This window comes from Girardinichthys multiradiatus, chromosome 7 (genome assembly GCF_021462225.1).
Source record: "Girardinichthys multiradiatus isolate DD_20200921_A chromosome 7, DD_fGirMul_XY1, whole genome shotgun sequence".
NCBI classification, from domain to species: domain Eukaryota; kingdom Metazoa; phylum Chordata; class Actinopteri; order Cyprinodontiformes; family Goodeidae; genus Girardinichthys; species Girardinichthys multiradiatus.
Window position 1 is genome coordinate 30,574,678 of NC_061800.1, and position 20,807 is coordinate 30,595,484.

Here is a 20,807-nt window from a genome sequence, read left to right on the forward strand (position 1 = left end):
TTATCATTTAGTTGTGAGCTTTCTGGCTGTGCAAATGAAATGTTTGTGGAGTTTTACTCTGTACAAGCTTGACTGAAAGGCCATTTGGGAAGCTCTTTCCGTGGGCCAGAGAGAGGCCCCACGCTGTGTGCAGGACGGTTTGCCTTGTGAGGCGTCTCTGACATCCAGACAGAAGAGCAGGGGCAAACAGAGCTGTTAAAGGTCTCGTTAGGTTTAATGTTGAGTGCATTAGAGAATCTTTAATTAAACCCAACCTCAGATGCTGTATAGTTATGTTACAGGGAGTTTTTAATGACAATAGTGTTTTATAAGTGTTGCAGGTATGAGATTCTCCCAGTAGGGAAACCTTGTGAAAAAATAACATGCATCGCAATATCAACGCAAACATTTTAAATACAAATGTATAAAATAGTGAAACTGCAGACGATCAACAGTTATTCCAAGTTATGCATGTTCCAAGCTGCTGTAGACAGCAGTCACTGCGATTTCAGTTTGGAAAATCATTTGAGAAATTGTCATGGGGGAGGTAAATCAAGGGGACAGTCACATTTGTTCCATTTAAAGCAATTTAAAGCTAAAAAAAAATAAATAATAATTTTAGTTTAATGCTCTGTTTGATTTTCAGCAACACATCAGATCATTATTTACTGTAGATTGTTTTGAAAGATGGAGATTCTTCATCCATTGCGACATGTCCGGTGTGCAACACTGCGATGCGTAGCCTGTCTGCACCCGGCTGTGCAACTACTCATATTTATACTGGAGGTCAGCTGTTCTGCAGCAATCTCCCAAACCAAGAATGTTCCTTTAAAATAAAGTTCTTTTTTATCAGCCTTCCTCTGCTCATGGTTTGACTTGTGGCCTACATTGCCTGTTATGTAAATGGTGTCACTTTAACAGTGATGGTTTTATTGTAGGCATTGTTGGCTTGAGCAATCAGAGCGCTTGAAAAAAATCTGGGCAGCAAGCGATTATCTACAGAGGGACCTGACCTGTGGGTCGGTACCAATGATAAAATTAATGACATCGGCTTCACAGTTAGGCAGACAAACAAGCAGACCAGGAAGTATGACTTAAAACAGCTTAAATAGATGCAGAAGGGCTTCAAAGTAAAAATCCACAATATTGCATTTACTTGGAGGGCTAAACCTTTTCTGAGATTTGAGTGATTACAGACAGGAGAACCTCCAGCAAATATAGGACTTTGCACTTATTATTAACAACTTTACTCAAACTCTCTTTGTTGAAATCTGAACTTATGTAGAAACTGTTGTGCACCGAGAAAGATCAAAGATCAAACCATGATGTGTAAACTTTAACCAAAATCAAACAAGAGAAGCACAGACAAGTGGGATAGGTCAGTAAACATGAGCCGTTATTGTTGGCTTTTTATGTCTAAAATCTGCAGACAGGAGGCTGGATTAGGCCCAACTTTGGTACGTTGGAGTCTGCTAAAATAGATCCTCCGGTGTAAATGGTCCTGCAATTCTTAAAGAAATCAAATGGTTTCCCAGAGTAGCAATTTGCAGTAATCTCTCTATTTTTTATTCGTTTGTTATGATTCATGGCTTAAATTCTGATTATCTTCTTACTCTCACATTTGGTTTTTAAGGAAAAGAGGCTCTTTAGAAAAATTGAAAAAAGAAAATAAAGAAACTTCTTTATTTTTTGCCTAACATTTCCATTTCTCTTTATAAACAGGCCTGTTTGCCATCCAAATACAAAATGCAGTTTTAAACAATTATTTTAGGTAAACTAGCCCATCTTATTGCTAGCAGACTAATATGATTACTTTAAGCTGTTCTAAGCAGTTCTTTTAGGCTATATTTCCATTTGCATATTAAGTTGAGGTTATTTGATTTTCTGTGCCTCATTTTACAGCAGTCGTCTCAGATTGTTTTGTCTAAATTTACTTTGCCCTTTCTGGAGGAAATAACATTTCAAAGGCTTTGAGTTGTGAATTAATACTGTCAAAATGCCGGTGTGACGCATGGTAGGTGGAAATGCATCATTTTAGTGTAGCGTTGCAGGAAGAGAAAAAAGAAAGGGAGCAGGTGTGTGAAACAAATAAAAACTTACTGAGAAACTCCATTTAGTTGGAAATCTAAGCAACAATCCATGGGAACAACAAGGCTGGTGAAACAGGAGAGGAGCTAAAGGAGGTGGACGATGGACAATGTGAATAGAAGAACTGACAAAAAGGAGAGGGAAAGATGAAACTGTGTCTACCCATACAGAGGCTGGCATGGCGCAGATGCACGTATGGGGTAAGAACGCTGTCAAAAACAAACTGTATGTAAAGACAGAAATGTGTGCATATTAGTCAATAGTTGTGCATAAGTAAAATCCAAACGAGGTATTGTATATTTTTTCTATAAGAATACAAAATAAAATGTTACAGCTTCAAGAAATTACAAACACAAAGTTCAAATTTACAGTTGTGGTTTATTCTTTATGAATACAATATGCTATAACAGTTTGTGAATACGATTTATTTTCTTTGAGAATACGAATTTACATCAGCGACTTGGTGTCACGTGATCTCAGGCTCAGAATATAGTGGGTGGAGTTATACAATGATGTACAGTAGGTGGCAGTATGCACCTCTGAATTTGTTGCGAACCGCCATCAGAAGAAGAAGAAGCAGCACCAGCGCCAAAAGAACGGACCAAGAGCATATATTAACGACATTAAGACATATATAAACTTTTTCACATTACCTGGCTTTGTACCGTAGTTTCTTGGTCCGTTCTTTTGGCGCTAGTGCTGCTTCCTCTTCTTCTTCTTCTGCTGGCGGTTCGCAACAAATTCAGAGGTGCATACCGCCACCTACTGTACATCATTGTATAACTCCACCCACTATATCCTGAGCCTGAGATCACGTGACACCAAGTCGCTGATGTAAATTCGTATTCTCAAAGAAAATAAATCGTATTCACAAACTGTTATAGCATATTGTATTCATAAAGAATAAACCACAACTGTAAACTTGAACTTTGTGTTTGTAATTTCTTGAAGCTGTAACATTTTATTTTGTATTCTTACAGAGAAAATATACAATACCTCTTTTGGATTTTACTTATGCACAACTATTGACTAATATGCACACATTTCCGTCTTTACATACACATTGTTTTTGACAATGTTCTTACCCCACATACGCAACTAAACTAAGATGACATACTTTTTTTCAGGGTTTTCATACAGTTTTGAGACAATACGCAGTTATGAGTCAGGTCTGTGGAGTCTAGCCCTGCTAAAGTCTTCAAAAAGTGAAAAATAATCTTCAAATCGCTTTACTAGTTTGTCGACATTCCGACAAGCTAGCAATACCCACAGACATGAGGTATAGATCTTGACAGAAAGAAAAAGATCCTGCATACAAGCAGCTAAAATGAACTATCTCTGTAGGATGGCTAGGATCAGCTTTAGAGATACGGGAGGAGCTTTTAGATCCAAGAGGAGCTTTGAGTAGAGATGCTGCACCTTACTTAGAGGAGTCAGTTGAGGTGGTTCTGGGAACTGATCATGATGTCTCTTTGGAGGTTTTTGGGGATGTCCCAGGTCCAGAACTCACTTGAGGGACTAGACTATCTGGCTTGGGAGCTCCTTTGAATCTTGTAGAAGGAGCTGGAAAGTAAGGTCTGGAGAAAATGAATGGATGGGTAATTTTGTGAGAACCATCCATAGGGACATCACAAACATCTAACAAGGTCAACTATATTTGTTCCATATTTGTTCTTACTCCTCTGTCTGTCTACAAAGGGGCTAAAGGGATAGTTCAGGATTCTTGAAGTGAGTTTCTGTTAAAAGGTTATAAAGATGTAATATCTTTGCTGCAGTGGAAGACTGTCTTAGCATCTTTATTTAGTACAAATCTGGATTACCGGATCCTATTTCTGTATTTTGGGGGGAAAACTAGAAAGTCAAAAACTTTTTACAAATCACAACCTGTGTTTTAAAGAATTTAATCAGTTTAAGATATTGAGGTTCATGTTCAACTAGTTCATATATTTCTGTATTTATGCTTGAGGGACACTCTAAAAAGCATTTAAAATACACTTTCTTAGACTTAGAATAAAGTTTTAATGAATATCAAACTATGGTTTTAAGGAATCCCTGTTCAATGCAGATTTATCCACTTCAGGTTTGATCTTGCCTGTGAATGTTCCACTTATTCTTTTATCTGCTGAGTATCAAAAACACTTGCAGATTAGATTTGCAAACGGGCTGACAATGTACGGTACATTTTCTGTACCAGACACTCTTCATGGGAAGTTAAGATGTGGGATTTTAGAAATTTTCCAAATTTTAAACCTTTAGAAATAATGTGAATGAATGAGAATTTATGGGAATAAATTGAAAATTTAGGAAAATTTAAACCATATCCACCATCGTACCTTATCCAAACGCCTTATTTTACCCTATTTTTTTCACAGGAAGACATCCATTGGACATTTCCGGTACCATACATCAAATATATTTACACAATACTATAATCTTGGCCCCAGTATAATGTGGCCCCAGTTGTCCAGGGTTCTAACAATCATCTGTGCACGTGATGGAGGATTGCACAGTGCATAGGAGGTGTAGCCTCCTTACACCTGGTGTGAGCGGTGTCCAATATGCATGTAATTAAGGAATAGCATGAAATCTACTTGTTTTTGTCAAGTTTATGTTTAAATATGCATTTTCCCCAGCTATATTTTCAAATCTCCAGGTTTATTCTTGTTTATTTCGATTAATTCCCATTAAAACTAATGAAACCTTTTTAACCAGTCAGTCAGTCATTTTCTACTGCTTCTACCATAGTGGGTTGCAGGAAGCTGGTGCCTATCTCCTGCAGTCTATGGGAGGGAGGCGGGGTACACCCTGGACAGGTCGCCAGTCCATCGCAGGGCCCTTTTTAACCATTTTCTAGATAAGTTATTTAAAATTGGTGGGGCTGGATTGGTTGAATGCTTTTGTAACTGAGTTAGTGCTTTTAGCCAGTTCAATGGTTGTCTTTATTAGCCAACTCTATCAACACAACAGGGCCACAACTCTCAGAATACCGCCTTTTATATTTCAAAATAAGAGTCTCAAACAGAGCATCAAGCTCAAGAACTCTGCCTTGATATCCAAGGCTCAAAACAGCAGATTGGCCTTTTTGTCAGTGGATATCTCAGCCTTATAATAACTGAATGAGATATTTTTTACTTTGACAAGAAGTCTCCTGTTACATCCCTTTTTTATAATCTTTTAACAAAACCTCACTCCAGAAATCCGAACTATCCCTTTAAAATTCCTTCGACAGCCCAAAATTCATGAATCTGCCAGCCTTTGCTCAGACCTGGTTCCTCGCTGTGTACAGGTGTGGGTGCAGTAAATATTAGCTTTTCAACTGAACACGGCCCCCCTCAGATATTTAAAGGCACAAATCAAGAGGAGTTTTTTTTTTTTTCTCTTGGCAGACTGTTTAAAACCAGCCGCAGGCAGCCTTAAAGGTTAAATAACATTGACTTGAGCCTGTATCTTCTGACATGGTTAATTTTCAGATTTTCAAAAGAAGAAGCTCAGAGAAGGCGCTGAGTTCAATTTTGAATCCAAACAAACTAGATGTCAGCAGACGGCTGATTTCTTCCTGGTTATTAGGCAGCTTATATGAGTTCAGGACAAACAGCTGATGTCTGCAGACGACCCTGAAGGCTTCAAGGAGCGAACAGCAGATGTGGCAGAATGGCATGTAGTGTGAGCCGCTTCCTACGCCAGAGACACATGGAAAGACAGAAAGTGGTGGACCTCTGGTCAGCCGGTGGCCACAAATATGCTGAAAATGAGACATTAAAGGATTGTTAGGAGGGGCTGTCACATTTTCCGCAACATGCCCGTTCAGAGAGCTTTCGCCCGTAAGTGAGAATGACAGGCAAGCGAGTGAATCTTTAAAACACAAGGTCACTATTTGAAGCAAACACAGCTAAAGAAGCCAGAGTGATGCGGTCTTATTGAAAGAAACTTTGTTTTAAATCCCACGGAAGCAGAGCCGAAAAGTTACAAAGGAGGCTGCAGTGTGTGGCATCGCATTGTCTTGCTCAGCATCAATATTACAACCGGCATAATTATTTGGCAGAAACACAATAGAGGACTGGCCCTTGGATTTGCAGGATATTTACACAGACAACGCTGAATGAAAGGAGCTTTTAGTTTCCATTTGAGGCAGCTCAGGGATGCCAGCGTTTGGGGCTGTTCAGGGGTTTCAAGTTGGCCATAAATGCTTTTTAGCAATTGGCTGCTTTTTGCTTGCCATGTGGTTGTTTACTACGCCGGAATAGGTGATGTGTTTCGCCCGTGTTTGGATATTGGCTGCCAAAAGAGCTCTTTCATCAAGCCTCTTGCTTTAAAGATCTGTCAGTGACAGAAAAGTTCCAGGCTGCAGTGTGGTGCAATCCTCAGGGAAATGTTGGCTTGTTTGTTTGGCTAGTTTGAATGTATGGTGGATTTTCTCTTATCCAAACTGCCTCAAAGTATAAATAAAGGCTCAACTACATACCTCCACCTAGACAGGCACTGATCAGAATGTTCTGGCCAATTTCCGATCCCCAGTTTTTGTAAACTTTGAACTGTCTGATACCGAGTTGTTCTTTTTTTATAAGAACTGCAGTAATGATATTTTTTTTCTAGTTTTCTTGCCATGAGCGGTCATTAAGTATTTATAATAGGAGAATAGGTGTTGTCATGCTGCTCTATGTGAGAGAGAAATCTCTGTAAAATCAGGTTTTATTCATAAGAGGACATTCATGCCCATCATTGAGCTTCTGACCGCAACTGTATTCGACTGTAAAATTATGTATGATGTTATGTAAGTGTGTTTAAGATTACTTTCGTAGTATTTTAAAAGTCAGTCAGTCAGTCATTTTCTACCGCTTATTCCATAGTGGGTTGCGGGGGAGCTGGTGCCTATCTCCAGCAGTCTATGGGCGAGAGGCGGGGTACACCCTGGACAGGTCGCCAGTCCCTCGCAGGGCATTTTAAAAGTTTTACTCTTTATTGTGTTCTGTTGTATTACTGAATGTTTGAGTGGATGTATAAGAAGAGAGCTCCTTCTGTTTGTGTCCTTGAGCAGCACAGTTAGAGACATGCCTTTCTGTCCTGCTGTTCCCACGCTGCAAAAGTCCAAAGATGTTTGCACTTTTGCATTTAGAGAGAATTTGTGTTGCTGTCTGAGCATGTGTGTGTTGCTCCTCATGTTACTGATTCTCAGTAAATTTCCTCCTGCAATAATAGCTCTGATATCCTTTTTAAGAACGTCTTTCCAGAGTAAATTCGCTCCACAGTCACGGCAGATCCGCACCACTCTCTCTCATATTAATGCCGTTGTTAACAGCTTGTGGTCACGGGTGGTTTGTGTGGCTCTGCCTTTTGAGCTGAAACACTCGCTTAATAAAAGGAAATGTCTTGAGAGATGTTATGTTGTGGGTTTCTTGCAGTGTTCCTGAGATAATATTATCTGACAAAAATTGCTGGGTAGACACACTGTTTCCCTAAGCACATCTGGGTCAGGTCTTGATTGGTGATGCTGAACGTTGGGTCTTCTTCTAGCTAATTGTGAATTATGTGTACATCAGAAATGAGGCCTGATTCTGAATTTCTAGCTTTTCTCCTCAGCCACTAATACAATAAATCTGCACACTTGTATATACATAAACTATACATTGAGGGAAGTTGCAGCTGACTTTACTGTAAAGAGATGACTCTAAGTGTGTGTGAGTTTGTGGTTCAGGTCCGTTAAATCCACTCCGTCTGTGTCTCTCATCTCTGCAGGAGTCGGAAGATCCAGATCCGGAACATTCCCCCTCATCTACAGTGGGAGGTCAGTTGTTTTCTACCTTTGTGTTTGTGTGTCTGTGTGTGCGTGTGTGTATGAGACGGCAATGCCCAGTTGAACAGCAACAGGCGGCACATAAACCAATTTCCCAACAATGAGTCACCGTCCTTTGTAGTTTGGTCCTAAGTGTTTGTGAGCACATGTTTCCGTCAGTGTTTGTTACCGTGGGGATGACACTGTGTCTTTGTGTCAGCATCTGTGACCCCATGGGGGTCTAAGTGAGTTTTTTTTGTTGTTTTTTTTAGTGTTCATGCTTACCAACACTCCCGTTTCTGTTTGAGTTAATATCTGCCAGTTGTCTACACGCCACAGAGGAACTCACAACATTTCATTTGGGAATTTAAAAATATCAACATTAGTTGAGGAAAAATGTTTTGTGTTTGACAGATCATGACACAGTGCAAGATACATTTCTTCTAATGTTTCACAGCAAGCCAAACCTTTATGTTTATATTGTCCCTAGGTTTGTTTTGCTCAGTGATTTACGTGATTTCCTTATTTTATCCAGATTTTTACTATATGCTGTCTATAAATAATTTTATTGGCATTTTATAGATATTTTTGAACATTTTGGAGCAAAAAAGTATAATATCATCTAATTTATTGTATTTTAAATAGAAAAACATAAAAAATAGTCCCACTGCTGCTCAAATAATAGAACATGATTCTTATAATCCCATTAAGCAATACCTGATTCTAACAGATATTTACACATAAATTAATGTTAAATCTATATGTAAGCCTAATTTAGACCTTTATATTTCATCTATGTTTATACCATGCTAAACCGCTTAGTTTAAAAGTGATGTAAGCTTAGAAATTCACAAGATGTGCGTAAAAGTCTGTAACTTGTGCAAAATGCCAGGAAACATACACCCAAATTCAAACTTTATTTAATTCAGTATGAGTGACTGTTATCTATTTTTAGCTGTTACATTACAATAAAAATGTTGTTTGTAGAAAGCTAAAAATTGAGAACATAGAGGTGAATGTGATGACCTATTTATATATTTTTATTGTTCTGAATAATGGAAACAACACAAATTTACTGTCAACAACATTTCACTTTCTCAACATCACCATAGACAAAGATTTCAGTTTGTATTTATACAAATACAGTTTCCAACCAGATGTACACACTTTCATCCAGCCGCAGCATATCTGCAAATGAGTTGATGATGCAGAGCTGACAACATGTGTTATTATTCAAGTTTTAAGTTGCTGTTATTCAACTTCTTGGCTAAACGAGGTCTATATGTTGGCTTTTTAAAAATATCTAAAAATGTAGAAAAATTATTGACATTTAGGTGTATACTAATTTAAGCTTAGGTGTCTATGGAGCATTTAGACATTTAGATTAATTTTTAATAGAAATTGCTCATTCAAATAATCAATGACATTTTTTTATTGTTATTTTGATACATAAACTAAAGGAGAAATACAAAATAAACAGATGAGTAAATTATTAATCCGAATATTTAACTGTTTTATATTTCTGCTCACACAGAGTATAACAAGCTAATATTAACTAATTAATTTGAATATCTGCAAAATGTGTCCTTTTATTAAGCCAGAAAAAAAAATATGAGCCTTCTTTAAGCCTTCTGGCCTGCAGTGCACATGACTTTTTAGGGATGGGAATCACTGCATTTTGCTCCATATAGCCAGAGAAAACTCCAGTCGTTTTGGGCCCTTTCTGGCATCCCGTCTGGTATTAGACTGAATTTAAACCATAGGGACTCTATGATGGAACATTGTCAGGGTTTATTCCCCTGTAACCTTTTGAAACCATGTATACCTTTACCAGGAAATCCTTACAGTCCCCCTACAGTCAACATCATCTGAAAGCTTGGAGTTAAGCTACAGATCCTTGTCCTGGTTGCATTTTTATCGGGGAATTACAGTTTTCACCTTTTGGAAGCTCTTGCCTGCTTATTCTTACTTTGGCCAATATATTTCTAATTTCTGGTTCAAATTTATTTTTGTCTGTGTTCATAGAAAAAGTGACAATTAAAAGCTTAAATTTTCTCCAAGACGACAGCAGTATACAGAGTTTTATCTGTTACTGGAAATCTAAAACCAAAGTGCTCCAGATTTTTGGACCATGGTATCTATCTGAAAAAGGAAAACAAACAACAAAAACAAGCATATCTCCATTATAAGATAGATTATAGCTCCTTAATCTCAGAACATCTCAAAACATAAACGTGAACCAGATTACAGAACAGACATCTTTCCTGCAAGCCCTTAATTTAAAATACATTTCTGAAGGGTTCAACATATATGAGCAAAAAAAAAAAATCTGTTGGACTGCTGATTTAGTCAGTTTAATGTAATTGTATACATTTTACATGTTTAGCTTCCATCACATTATTTTGTTATTGTCTTTGCATTTCTATGACATTTATTGAGACACAGCTTTAAGCAAATAATCCTCCAGCATTCCCTTTCTAAGCATCTAAGCTGTACCATATTTACTTTGACTTCCAGCAAAGCCAGACTGCCAGGGAATGTTTTGAAATGTCAAAAAATGTTGTGGCCTGCGCATTGCAACTTGGACATACCACATTTCCACACATTACATAAGGGCTGTTCTAATGTTGTAGCTAGGACCCGATTATTACACAGCCTCATCTAATGCATTATGATGAAACCTTTTGCACCTCGGCATGCTAAATGCTTAAAGTGGCTGACAAGATAAGAGAGTTGGACCCATTTTCTGATTATTTCAGCATTATTTGACCAGTTGGGGGGACGGATAAACTGTGTATAAAGCTCTGAGCCTTGAGTCCAAGATAGTTAGTTGATCATGATGGCTGGAGAAACAAATAAGCACAACAAAATATTAAGGACTCTGTCTTCACACAGTAGCACACTGTAAAGGTTACACCCCTAAACCCAATATTTATGCAATATATGTAACGGGACTGATTCATATATGTTCCAGAACATGGTGTTTCATAAAATATGTTTGGAAGAACGTTTTTTTGTCTCTTGGTTTCATAAAGTTAGCTTGTGTTTCACTTGTTAACCTGGAACCTGGATGTATAAAAGAAGCTTTCACCCTCAGTTTTTTTGAGCAGATGAATCAGCTTGTATATTTTTACTCTTCTTTTGCTTCCTCTGGTTTCATTTGTAAGGATTTTACAGATGTAGCAAACAAGTAAATGAAAACTACCACCAGGAAGACATGCTATTACCAAGAAATATAGTTTTGAGAAGCTAAAGGGCCTATCACCAGTCAAGTATCTAAAAATGGGCAAGTTCCTTCACCTGCAGAATGATCGGTGCATCCTTAATTTTGACAAAAGACGTTTGACCCAAACCTTAATTCAGTCTTTTTAAAGCAAAGAAAACTTACCATATGTATCCATACAGTTGTCTATTGTACAGGAAAAAGACCTGCCACGTTAGAATAAGCGGCATTGCAAAACCTGATGATAAAAGGTATAGTTTGTTTAGAAAGTATTCAAGTTGTTTAAGGCTTCTAGCTTTTAATGAATAATTATTGGCCAATTTTCCCAAAAGATGTTTGCTACATCTGTCAAAAACTAAGTAGCTGTACCAAGTGTCAGTGATGTGATTTTAAATTTTTGATTAGAAATTGGGTGCATGTGTAACTTTGAGCAGCAGAGTAAATTAAAACGCTGTTAGTACTGATTAAACGACTGCGTGTTAATTATAAGAAATCAGTAACAACAAACAAATACATCAGTGGTACAGTAGAAAAAATGCATGTCTATGTAAATTACATGAAAACAAACATACCAAGGCTTTCCAGACAGCTACAACTTCAGTATCTTAGCAACTAATCAGAAAAATCAGAAATGCTTGTAAGGGCCTTAAAACCGACTCACCAGAGTTTTTCCACATCAGTAAAGTATATGTCCATCCAGTGGATGGTAACTTTCCCTTTCCCCCTAATTTCATTAAATTCTACGGATTTAAAATGAATTGTACACTTTTTGTTTCTGCTTTTACTTGCTTAAAGAAATGATCTGCATTTATTATTTCTTAAAAAGTTAATTCAGACAACTAAACTCAAGGTGCACAAAAATACTGAGACCTGAAGTTTTAAAACAATGCATTATTTATTAAATGATCTGGATTATTTAAGCATAGGTTGTATTGCTGTTAAAACAATGTCATGACAGCATCTGTGATAGACATCCACACCCTGCCACAGTTTAGGGCTGTGGTTTTAAGTGTGTTTTTACATTGAATTATACTCAAACAAGTTTGTTCATTCATTCGAATCCATTTTCAACTAAATATCCTGGCTCAAAAATAAAAGTTTCTGTATTTATTAGGATACATTGTTCCAAAATTATCTTCTGTGTTATTTACAAAACTAAATTAATGATGACAAAAGGGATTATGTCAGCCTTTCAAAATAAAGCTCATTCATCCCCTACAACATTGAAGTCTCATTTTTTGATAGTTGTTTTGTTTTCTTATTTTAAAACTAGGTTCCATATTACAAATGAACTTAAACTGGGCGTGAAAAGTGGTTCTGTTGGCTTGTCAAAATAAGGTTCAGAGATAAGTCACTCTTTTTTACAGTTTAATTTCTAAACTGTTTGTTTCACAGAATGCGCTTTAAAACCTAAAGCTGAGGCTTTTGGGGCCTAACTCATCAACAGAACCTTTATTATGGTTCTGAACGGTGTGTGCTAGGTCTCTGGCACCAATAAAATGTTTAGGAAATCACCAGGCCTAGTTTTACTCTACCATTTTTTTTTGGGACATTGTCTTTTAAAAATTGCCCCAGATAAAGTCATATTGCAAGATGTAACAAGTCTGTTCGATCTGTGTTTTTATGTCTCTAACCTGAACTCTGGTCTCTCCCCTCAGGTTTTGGATGGGCTTCTTGCTCAGTATGGTACTGTAGAAACCGTGGAACAAGGTACAGAACCAAACCCCTTGATCATCACATCTGTCATATTCAGTTCATCCTTCTACTGTTTGACACATGTGTCTTTTTAGCGACACACACAGACCTCCCAGTGAGTCACGACCCCCTGTGTGACTCCGCTTCCTCATTATCATCACCACACAGATCCATTATCTAAACATAACCCTTTTCTGCATATGAATCAGTCTTTATCATCTCGTCTGTCTCTGTGCGTTGTTGTTTGACCCGGAGACGGGATTGTTTGAGGCTCTAAATAAGAAAGGTCTGCCACCCTTGGGCCTATTAGACTCGGCGTACGGATTGAAGTGGGAAGACATGGCGGAAATCCAGGAATAAGGCTCCTCTGTGTTTAAGTTTTTCATCTTTTGGGATGCAGCATTGTGGTAACGGGGGATTGCAGAGCAGGCGCCTGGGGTGAACCTTCTGAACTCTCAGATGGTTTGTGTGTGTAGATCATTTTGCTGTCTGTACAGAGATGCATGAGCAGACATGCAGGAGGGCAAACAGACACCTAAAAATGCAAGCATGGAAAAAAATCTTGGCACTTGCTTACTGACGGATTCTCTGTGTGTTAAAACAGCCAAGATTAGATACCGCCCACTGTTGTGATGACAGGTGCTGAAAGAGAGCCCAGCAGAGAAATTACTTTATGCTTAAAGATTTTAAAAGTTTGCCTCATTCTCTACTAGACACCACCAGGGAATTTCCTCCTCTGTTTGACTCTTAAAACAACATCACCAGTTATTCTGAGTTACCAACAGAGCCACTTCCTCTTCTTATTGTTCCACTGTTCCCGCCTTGTGTCACTTCTCCTTGCTTCAGTTCCTGCCCTCTGGTCACTATTTTCTGGAACAGTCCCATATATGTGCGTAGTAGCAGTGCTGGCTGTGAGAGCGAGCACAGTGCCAGACTCTGTTCATGTATCCTTTCTCTGCCAGCTAGGCACCAGCACTGGATTTAACCCTTCCAGACTCAACTTAGACAAACTCACAATGTTTTTGGCCCTTTTATGATGTCGGCTCTCTACTTTGATCATTTTTTGTGAGTTTTGCTAACTGGCCTTACTATTACGAAGGTTTGAAGAGATCAATTTAACATTGAGGGGATTTGTCAGTGTGATCTGGTAGCACCTGTGTGTTGTGTTTGCTGTTCAGAATAAAATTGGTTATTTGAGTTTCTGACTGGCTTGGCAGCGGTCAGGTCTGATCTAGGTGAAAATTGGCCAGGTTATGTCACCGGCTGTTTTCCTGGTTCATCCCTACAAAATGCTTCAAACTTTAAATGTAAGATAAGACACAGAAGTACTGTACTACATAAAAGATTTTAATCATCTCTCTTTTTATCATCCAGATCAATAATTTCTTAGACTTTTTGGAGGCTTTTCAAGGTTTTTCGTTGGACTTTGTCAGCTTTCAGTCCATTATATTACCATTATTTTATAGACACCATTAGATCCAGCCTACGAATCCTTCAGCCATAAAATTCCTCCTAAATTCAAGTAATGAAGCAGTTTTGTATCAACACATAGTGTTTTTGGCACTCTGTTACCAGCAGCCAGTGAAGAGGCCAGATGTGATTATGCTCATCGAATCTGGGGGAAAAAACAACGGTTACCTGGTTTCCTAAATAGAAAAAACGCATTTCTGGATCAAAAGCCACTTCCTGACTTCAAGACAAATCTCCTTTACTTGATTGGCATGTATTCTTGTCTTTCCCACTTTCAGAAATAAGGGAAATAGTCCTCTTTATCGCATCATATGTAGAACAAAATGGAAATGTACTAAACTGGATTTGAATTTGAGAGATTTACGTTGTTTGTTCATAGCCTAAGAAGCTTTATGTCATAAACTGGATCTAAGTGTTTTTAAAAAATGCATCTTCTTCTCATGAAAGCCTACCGAGAGATTGCTTCATTAAGTTGATGTAATTATTGTGTTGGTTACCAGTATTTGTATTTTTGCTGATTTGCCAATACTACTGCAATACATTTTAAGAAAAGAGATACAATTGATCTTGCTAAAAGAGTTTTACCTATATGGCCAAGGAAGAGGACAGTTGATTCAAACTCTGAACTCCCCTACTTACCATGATTCAGTGGTAAATCTCATACTTGCTCACTGCAAAGTATTTGTTTAGTGGAAACATTTATGATGAGTTAAAGTTTCAAATCTGTGGAAGCAAACAAATAGATTTGAAGGGTCTGTGTTCTCATACCTTTCCCCTATTTTATGGATCATATTTATTCTGTAGCAAAAAGATAAGTCCAGGATTAGTAATTCAAAGTTTCTGGATACAATGATCAACTTAATGAGTTTAAATTAAAAAAGTTTTCAGTTACGTTTTTCAGTTAAACAGTTAGTGGTGCCACTAATTGTGATACTGGTGATTTAAAAAAAAACAAAACTATTATTTCTTTATGTGGGAGTTTTTTAATCCTCTTAATTAATGATGTAGATTTTTGTAACATGTTCAGCATTACGCAGCTGCAACTGCAAGGTGAATTTAATTTTACATATCTTTAGTGAGGTTGTCAATACAAATGGAAGGTGCTGTACTGTTCATCTAATGCAGATAACACTTTTTCTATTTTCCTTAATTTTCATAATTTTTAAGTGTAAACTGCACAGTATGTTTGCATGATCAGCTACATGAACTGCACAAAAGGTAAAAATGCAACCAAAGTCCAAAGATCAACCTTAAAAAACACCCTTCAGAAAGTCTGAAGAAATGTTGCGAAACCACTTTTTAGAACTACAATACAGTCTGTCTACTTTGAAGCAAAAACAAATAAGTGTTGGTGGAAAACTTGTGGACAGAGGTGACCATTAGATCGTTGCAAATTCAACATAACAGGGACGTATTTTTGCACTGCAGTCTATACTTTAGCATTAAATTCTTTAAAAATGAGTTAAATATTCAGCTCATCAGCCAAACTGATCACTTGATTAAACAGATAGTGTTGTTTGCATGTATGTATGTATGTAATGGATTCTCTAATCAGACCTTGCTTGATCTCAGTGGGACTGACAAAGTCTGTCCTGCTTCGTCTTTAAAGGACAACACTCTGCCACCTATCTAGTCAAGGTGTGCCTCTGTTGTGAGCTTTATTTGCTTTAATCGGCGTTTATTTGGCCTGTTCAGGCTGTTATGTCAGACTCAAATCCGTTTTTGTGAAAGTGACAGCGAGGCCTTTGTGTTAAGCAGCTCCATTCTGTAGAGGAAGCAGCAGGGTTTGGAGAGAAGCCAGCATGGTGATGGCTTTAATGGATTCACATGGACAAGCAGCTTTCTGGGTCGCCAAGGGGAACCTGGACGCATGTCCAACTCACCTACAGAAGCAACAAAAGCCTGATATGTGCATGTGTACTCCTTTGTTTACTGTATCTCATGTTTTCCTCTCTCTCTCTCTCTCTCTCTCCTTGTCTTGTTCCACAGTGAACACTGACACAGAAACAGCAGTGGTGAATGTTACATACGCAACTAAGGAGGAAGCTAAAGTGTAAGCAGCACAAATAATGTTACTTATGAGCTGAGCACCATGTCCAAGCCTCATGTACAGACAACAACTGCAAAACCAGTGCATTTGTTCATTGATCCAACTGTGTGTTCTTTGTTTAACTAACCGTGTGTCCATAACTGAGAGATCAGGGCCAATTCGCCTTCACTGTAAGAACATGGATGCAGATATAAACACATTTAAACAGGACAATGGACCTGTCACCTGCATGCAGAATCTGGCCATTAAGACCACTTTTTTATTTCTTAATTAATTTTAGAAATAAAAAAATGTAACTGTCTTAAGGTATCTGTATAGACACCTAAAAAGATACTTTGGAGAAACACGTTGTGTCTAAGGTGTCAATTAAAGCTGGGGACACAGAACACAACTTTCGCAGACGTCACAAATTATGAAACGACTAGACGTTTACACTAACAAACTGACTGCTTTTTATATTTGAGTCCACAAAAGTAAAATATCTAACATGAAAAGTGGGTAGGAACCCTGTTGTAGAGGTAGCAAGGTGTTTTTAACATCTTGAACCTTAAATGATTGACATTCTACTTAATAATAATGAGTAGAGTAGTCATAGTTAGCATGCACAGTGATGGAAATCCTAATATTTATTCTTTGGCTCTGTAATATACAGAGAACAAGATTTCCCAACAGTTTCTGTCTGTAATATTAACTCAAATTCAAGGAGTCAAAAGAAATCACTATAAACAGTTTATTTTAAATGTATGCATTGTCATCCAGAATCTGCTCAGAGAAACATAATGTTTTTTTTTCAAGTGATGGGAAGAAATATGTTTTAAAAATATCCATAGCGATGCAGTTGTGGCAATAAAACACACAATTTTCTCTTAGTCATCCGTGTCATTGTAGCTCACGTTTTGCAGAAAGTTTTCTGAAATCAGACTCCAGATTGTACAGATTTCTGTTGGTAAGTAGCAAGAGACTCCCAAGGACAGATTTCAAAAAAAAATTTTTTTTGCTCCATCACTGTAAGTGTTATGAGACATACTAGGCTGAGTTTGAGTGTTTTAATGTTTTTTCTAACTTTATGTGCTGCCGGGTTTCTGGGAAATATTGTTCTAATTTTAAAGCGTGGACCGATTTGGGGAAAATGAATTGCAATTGTTTTAATGTTTTTTATTTATTTATAAGAGGCAAACATCCTGTCATGAGATCTTGAGAAAGATTTATTTTCTGTATACATTAATAATCAGTGGGTAAGCCACAAATTTGAAAGCAAGAATGTCTTGATGAGCCAATCAGTCCAGATTTTAAATCAAGCCACTCAAGAAACAATCTCATAAAAATATGCAGGTGTGTCTCTGTGAATTAGAATATCACTAAAAAGTTAATTTATTTCAGCAGTTCAGCTACAAAAGGGAAACCTGTATAGAATAGTAATAACAAAGTGATAAAGTTAAATTATTTTATGATTAAGTTTTGAAAGGTTTTCAGTGAGTGAAAACCTGAAATTTGGTTTCTCAAAAATTACAGTTATTTTAGAAAACAATAAAAAGAGATTTTAAAACAGAAATATTATGTAATGGCCATGCTGTGGTAGACAAAATCACAAGAAAGATTGATGTCACAGTTGTCGATCAGTCCGTCATCGACACCCTCCACATGGAGTATAAGCCACAAAAAGTCATTGCTAAAGAAGCTGAGTGTTAACAGGGGGCTGTATTCCAGGATATTTTAATGGAAAGTTTAGTGGAAGGAAAACGTGCACAAGCAACATGGAGGTTTACATAGCCAATTTTGATTGGAACAGTGCATGGGATCGCTGTGGCTCAGAGGAAGAGTAGTCATCTTGTAAGTGAAAAGTTAATGCGTTGATTACAGCTCCCCCCCTTCAACATGTTGAAGCGTCCTTGGGCAAGGCAATGAACCCCAATTTGGCTACAAATTTGACTGGTGGGTTAATGTATGTGTGTTTGGGTAAATGTGAATGTAGAGGTGCTTTGAGGGGTACATAGGACCAACAGAGTGCTGCTTATGTTCTTATGTAATTTTCTGAGGAATTGAATATTGAGTTTTCATAAATTGCAAGCCATAACCATTCAAATTATCTGAAATAAATGCTTGAGTAATCACAGCTATAAAAAAATTGAGCTTCTCTTTTTGAATAGAAACATTGAAATAAATAATCTTTTCAGTAATATTTAGATTTACTGTAACATGTAGTTACATTAATTTAGTTTAATATTTCCTGGTTCTTCCTCCCCGCCTTCATCTCTTCCTCCCCTCAGAGCCATTGAGAAGCTGACAGGACACCAGTTTGACGACTACTCCCTAAAAGTGTCGTACATCATGGACATGGATGCTGCCTCGCCCGTTCAGACTCCCCGAACGCGGCGCGGGGGACGGTCCTCCCGGGATCAGGGCACCCCTCAGCCTGGACCGTCTGGAAGCTTTGGTTCGCCCCGTATCAGACAGCCGGACTTCCCCCTGCGGATGCTCGTGCCTACTCAGTTTGTGGGAGCCATCATTGGCAAAGAAGGCCTGACCATCAAGAATGTCACCAAACAGACGCAGTCCAAGTAAGCTTTTTTAAATCAGTTCAAAGGTTTCTGTTGTCAAGTTGGATTTATTGTCTGTTAGCCTGAAATAGGAAGCATATTAATTATATTCACGTCAAATCGACATACTGTGAATTTGAGATGCATCTAATCTCCACATCTGTATTTTAGGGTGGACATCCACCGGAAGGAAAATGCAGGCGCAGCAGAAAAACCCATCACCATCCATTCAACACCCGAGGGGTGCTCCTCCGCCTGCCAGATGATCCTGGACATCATGCACAAGGAGGCCAACGAGACCAAGACGTAAGCCTGCAGGGATCTTCCACAAACAAACGCGTGTACTACTGAGCGTAAATGTGCCTATCTGCAGCCTGAATGCATATACAGATTAACCATCATCTCTGCAGGGCTGTAATCTCATCCTTTAACCCGGCCTGCACACTTTTTAATCTCACTGCGCGTTCCTTTCGGCCTGGACCACTAACACAGTAAACACAGCTGCTTACACAGGCCGGCATGTGATCACAGCTTAGTGTCTAAGAGTCCAGGCCGACAGATCTAATTGGGTTTGACACTTTTAACGAGACGCTGCGCCTTTTTATGGCTCTTTGAGTCTCTGCTTGGTGTAAACAGCAACCTTTATTCCAATGTTTGTCTGCTTTTATTTGTGAGCATGTTAACTGTGTGAGGGAGCGGCATTCTTCTCAAGTTACACCTGAGATTCTTCAATTTGGGAGAAGATAGAAGCATGTGAATATAGAAAAGCTGCACATCTTTTATATGTGTTTAACACAAGGCACCACAGTACATTATAATTAATTTTCATGTGTCGGAGTTTTCTTGTGCTGGTTTTTGATCAAGCCTTGTGTTTCTGCTGCAGCGAGCCTATTCATATGCCTCTCTTTTAAATAGAAATTATTACTAGTGGTTTGGTGTGTAAAGGTGTCAAACTTAGATGAGCAGCATAAAAAAATTGGTTTTGGCGCGCAGAAACAAAACAACAAGAGCCAATTTAAACCAGGATTTAAACCACTGAAGTAATACTGTGATGTGTTTTGAAATACACTCAAAGCTAGAAACACCAGAGAGGTGGGAGTTGCATTCTGCTCATTTTCTACAATTTTATAAATTGTAAGCAGAATACGACTGGAGCAATTAATGTGTTTGGACTAGGCATCGGCAGTGGAGGTCTCATGTGTTCGCTGTAGTGATATCCAATACAGATGGTCACAGATCCACTGTGACATTTCTCCAGCGTATTTTCAAGGCTGTCAGTCCTTTTGTGGACTTTTATTGATCACTGGCCTCATTGTCTTAAGATTCCTTTATGTACAGCAGCCTAAATCTAACAAAACTAAGCTCTGTGGACTCATGTTCTTTATGCACATCTATTTATTCACGCCTGTTCATGTCTCCAGCATCTGAAAAAAAGGTCAAACTACAGTTTATAGTTTGTGCTTCCAAAATTTGCCCAGACACAAAATGCTGTGTAATATTGTGTTTGTCTGTCAGATCATTCATCAGTAGGTAAATATTATAATCCTGTCAAGCAAATGAAATCTATATTATAAATTAAGATATTAAAATTAATCTATCATTTAATCAATATACCAAATGCACAAGGATTCATTCAGTTTAAGTTGTTAGCCATTGTCTCCACCAGGTGTTTGTGGTATAACCCTGTTTCCATAGAAACAGCCAAATGGAAAGAATTTGACATTGTTTAAAGAGGGGTAAAAATTACCCTCTCTGTGATTTCGACATTATGTTTTTCATGTTCAAAAGTTTTTTGAAACCAATCAAATCTATATTGCATTATATTTTAGCTTTTTTGACCTTTTTACAAATGTTATTTATTAAACCGTTCAAACCAATAACCTCAGCATGGAAATATCTTAATTATAGTTTTATATCATTTAGTAAATAAACCAACTCAGCCACGTTTATTTTCTCAGTTTTTCTCATTTAAATAGGTGTTCGTGCTACGACCTG

At 37.8% G+C, this 20,807-nt stretch overlaps 1 protein-coding gene across 1 annotated transcript in view; it reads left to right on the plus strand.

Annotated features, from left to right (window-relative positions):
- Positions 1-20,807, plus strand: part of igf2bp2a (insulin-like growth factor 2 mRNA binding protein 2a) — a 76,808-nt gene that overhangs the window by 33,707 nt on the left and 22,294 nt on the right. Inside the window, exons 3-7 of the mRNA XM_047370184.1 lie at positions 7,801-7,849; positions 12,719-12,770; positions 16,215-16,278; positions 18,543-18,833; positions 18,984-19,118. Of these exons, the coding sequence (XP_047226140.1) occupies positions 7,801-7,849; positions 12,719-12,770; positions 16,215-16,278; positions 18,543-18,833; positions 18,984-19,118 (591 nt within the window). The remainder of the gene's footprint in view (positions 1-7,800; positions 7,850-12,718; positions 12,771-16,214; positions 16,279-18,542; positions 18,834-18,983; positions 19,119-20,807) is intronic.